The following is a 3,692-nucleotide window of genomic DNA, read 5'->3' as shown; positions in this document are numbered from 1 at the left end:
CCCATCTCATATATCTCCCTTCGCATTCCACTCCCTCCCAGCACTCCCCACTCTCCCTCTCTCTCTCTCTCTCTAGTTACTCCAAGAAGCTTTAAGAGAGAAACCAAACCAATCCAAACAAAAACAAAACCAAAAAATGTTACTGGGAAAGCGTCCCCGACCTCCAATCAAGAGAACCACAAGCATGACCGGCATCACCGTCGATCTGACTAGTGAGGAGGCCCCTCAGCCGTCTGATCCCCAGATCCCCATCCCCAACCTGGAACAATCTTCAGGCCATGATGCTACTCACAACAACAACAACGCGTACATGAATTTTGGTACCAAAGGGTATCAGGATTCATTCCTGTCCATCTTGTCTCCCAGACTCCATAGGCGAAACTCCGCCGATTTCATCGAAACCGCACACTTCCTCCGCACGTGTGGCCTCTGCAAGCGTCGTTTGGCCTCTGGTCGAGACATATACATGTACATGTATGTTGTTTTTCTTTCTTTCTCTCTTTTTTGCGTTTTTGAATTTTGGGTTTTAATTTGACTCAGAAGAAAATATATATGAATAAATCAAAATTCTGCATGCATAAATCGCATAGAAATGAGGGTTTAATATTATTGTTTATATGGTAACACTAGATCCAAAAACCTGGTTAAAACTTTTAAGAATTAGATGTTATTATATATACTGATATTCACTCTCTCTTTCTTTCTTTCTCTATGCATTAATTTTCATTGAATTAATGGCAATAATGATTATTATAAATTTTCCTTTATATATATAATTAAAATAATAAATATATTGACGAAAGTGATTGAATGAACAGGGGAGATACAGCCTTTTGTAGCTTAGAATGCAGAGACAAGCAGATGAAGCAGGACGAGAGAAAAGAGAAGTGCATGGGGGCTTTGGCGGCGTCCACAAGCGACGAACGCCGCGGAACGACGTCGTCTGCTAATTCCTCAAAGGGGTCGTCGTCATCATCATCAGCTGGTAAAAGCCAGACAATGGCAGCCGCTTGATTAAAAGAAAAAAGAACGGATGGCTGGAGATCTAGAAAGAAAGATAGTGAAGAATGACGATTTTATATATAATATATATATAAAGATAAAAGGAAGAGAATGAGATGAGTACTTGACAATAGAAGAGAAGTGCAATATGATACTATTGCCTTTCTATGAACATCCCCCCAAAAAAATCCCACTATATTGTCACTATCTACTTAATTATATATAGTAATTAGTAGTAAAGCTTTTTCCTGTAATGAAACAAAATATATAATTATGTCTACCATTATTGGAAAAAGAAAAAAGAATTAAAAGAAGGTTGTGTGTCGTTTGTGGGTGGATCATTTTGTGGACGTAAAATTCTTAATGAGCATGGGCAATGCTTTTAGTGATCTCAAATAATTTTCCCAGATGATAAATGATTCAGACTTAATCAACTTTTTTTTTTGGAACGGGGAAGTAATATAAGAAATTAAGTTTGTCATATACTGGAGACCAAGATGTTGTTTGAAGATAATGGAACTGTGTTGCACCAAATATAGTAAATTTAAGTCCATGTGAGGGAGTAAGTACTACTATAGCTATGGAGCCAATCCATCATTATTGGTCCGAAATTGGAATTATCATATTGAAGAGAATTCAAATCGCATTTATAAGATGTCTAGAACAAACTAGTCATGTAGCTACCAAATATTGCTTTACAAGGTACTTTTATTAATTGTCTAGCTTAGCTATATACATACATGTTATATATATGTTTTATGTATTTAATTGGATTTTGGATACCATATATGAGTTAGATACGTCACATAAATTAATTAAGAAAAAGCACACATATACATATTTTTTTAAGTGTAGCATATTTAACTTTTGCCCTTTATTTTTGACATAGGGAGAACTTATAACTATTATTTATATGATTGTGTATATTGTATTTATAGTAAGTATCTCACAAGATTTTAGGGAATTCTAAATAATTTATGGTGCCGAAATCAATGTTTAAATTGTATCTCACCAGTTTTTAGGGAATTCTAAATAATTGTATGTTTTACATGCGTATTAAAAAAAAATAAGTACACATGCAACTGACTGTTTGAACCTTAACTTTAAAACTAAATTATTTCAAATTTCCTAAAAATTATTGAGTTCCCTGCTATAAATATAATATACAACCTCATATAAAAAATATAATTTTTTCATATACCAAAAATAAAAATATCCTTATTAGTAGGGGCAAAAGTGACATAATTTCCATATAATTATATATATCTGTGTTAGTGGTAGGTTGAAATCCTCATTAGCAAGTAGCAAAACCCCTCATTCCAAAAATGTTATATATATAATATTACACACTTTGTCATAATAATAATAATAATAATAACAATAATAATAATAGAAATTCCGTATTTTAATATTACAAAGTGATTTAAAATAAACAACTAAATTAAATGCGAAATACTGATTAAATTGTTTAGTCAGATTTCAGTTTTGTTCACACTACTTGTAACGCCCTACTTCCTTAGAGCCGTTACTAAGTGAGTTTTTAAGACAAAACAGTGTGCAATGAACTCGCTAACCGAGGTTTTTGAAACAAAAGTGTGACTAATTAAAAGTTAAGGCTGTAATCTTTGAAAATGCATCGTTTCATCAAAACTTCTATTATTAAACAGTTGGGATCCCAAAATAAGGTTTGAAAACTAATTACATCCTGAAATAAGGTTACAGTTTGAGAAATTATAAAATTATAGATTATTACAGCCATTTTCGAATAAACCCCCAACCAAAGCAGTCGGGCAGGCCAAACATGTATAACGTCGCTTCACGCTCTCCGTACTCATGGTTGGTTGACTCAGTCATTGCCCTTACCTGCAACACAGAGCACCCGTGAGCCGAAGCCCAGCAAGAAAACTCATGCAGGACATAACATATGCAATGTATACAGTTTATCATAACAGATAATCCACAATAAACAAGTCAATCATTAGACTAAGCAAACACGGCCAAGCCGCCCCAGAGCCTTACCGAAGCCTGGGGTATCGGTTCTCACTGCGAGGATAACTCATGTATCCCTTGGGTCCCACCCTGAATATAGCATCCCATGTGCTAGGTGTTACTTTCGGCCCACGGCCGCCCCGGCTTACGCCGTACTCGGCCCACGGCCGCCCCGGCCTACGCCGTACTCGGCCCACGGCCGCTCATTTCATCATAATGACACATATAGTACATTCGAAATAATCATTCACACACATCATGATTCATTTAAGTTTAAACATTTGCACATAATACAATCTGGGGCCATGCCCTAACCTCGGGTGTTATAGTTTTCTTACCTGAATTCCGAGCCTCCTGATGCACTAAAGCCGCGAGCACGGTCCTCAAGCATGAGCCTCACCAACAACCTAGTCACAACACACAAGAAACATCCCTCAATACTAATCAACCCAAAACCACTTCCCGGGACCAATCCCGCACTCTCGGGACCTCTAAAACCTTAAAACAACACCCCGGAGACATCCCCCGAACCCCCGGAGCAAAGGCCTAAAATTGCCTAAAAATGATGCCCTGAATTTAGCCTTGTGCCGCGGCACCACATCCTTGTGCCGCGGCACCCAACAGCCAGAGGCTCCCTCGCCGCGGCACGAAAAACCTGTGTCGCGGCACGCCTTCGCAGACCCAGAATTCTGGGTTTTCTC

At 37.5% G+C, this 3,692-nt stretch overlaps 1 protein-coding gene across 1 annotated transcript; it reads left to right on the top strand.

The window, feature by feature from the left end:
- On the top strand, positions 1 to 1,316 carry LOC133804659 (FCS-Like Zinc finger 5-like). Its single transcript, XM_062242802.1, has 2 exons — positions 1 to 474; positions 819 to 1,316. The coding sequence occupies exons 1-2, from the start codon at positions 137 to 139 to the stop codon at positions 1,012 to 1,014; spliced, it is 534 nt and encodes a 177-aa protein (XP_062098786.1). The 5' UTR covers positions 1 to 136; the 3' UTR covers positions 1,015 to 1,316.
- The last annotated feature ends 2,376 nt before the right edge of the window (positions 1,317 to 3,692 follow it).

The sequence above is a fragment of the Humulus lupulus genome, chromosome 1, assembly GCF_963169125.1.
Source record: "Humulus lupulus chromosome 1, drHumLupu1.1, whole genome shotgun sequence".
In the NCBI taxonomy this organism is placed as follows: domain Eukaryota; kingdom Viridiplantae; phylum Streptophyta; class Magnoliopsida; order Rosales; family Cannabaceae; genus Humulus; species Humulus lupulus.
The sequence above is the reverse complement of the archived record's forward strand: the minus strand, read 5'-3'. Positions and strand labels throughout refer to the sequence as shown.

Coding starts and splice junctions, on each gene's coding strand:
- LOC133804659 (XM_062242802.1), top strand. CDS start 137: ATGTTACTGGGAAAGCGTCCCCGACCTCCAATCAAGAGAACCACAAGC. Junction 475..818: donor CGAGACATATACATGTACAT/GTATGTTGTTTT, acceptor TTGAATGAACAG/GGGAGATACAGCCTTTTGTA.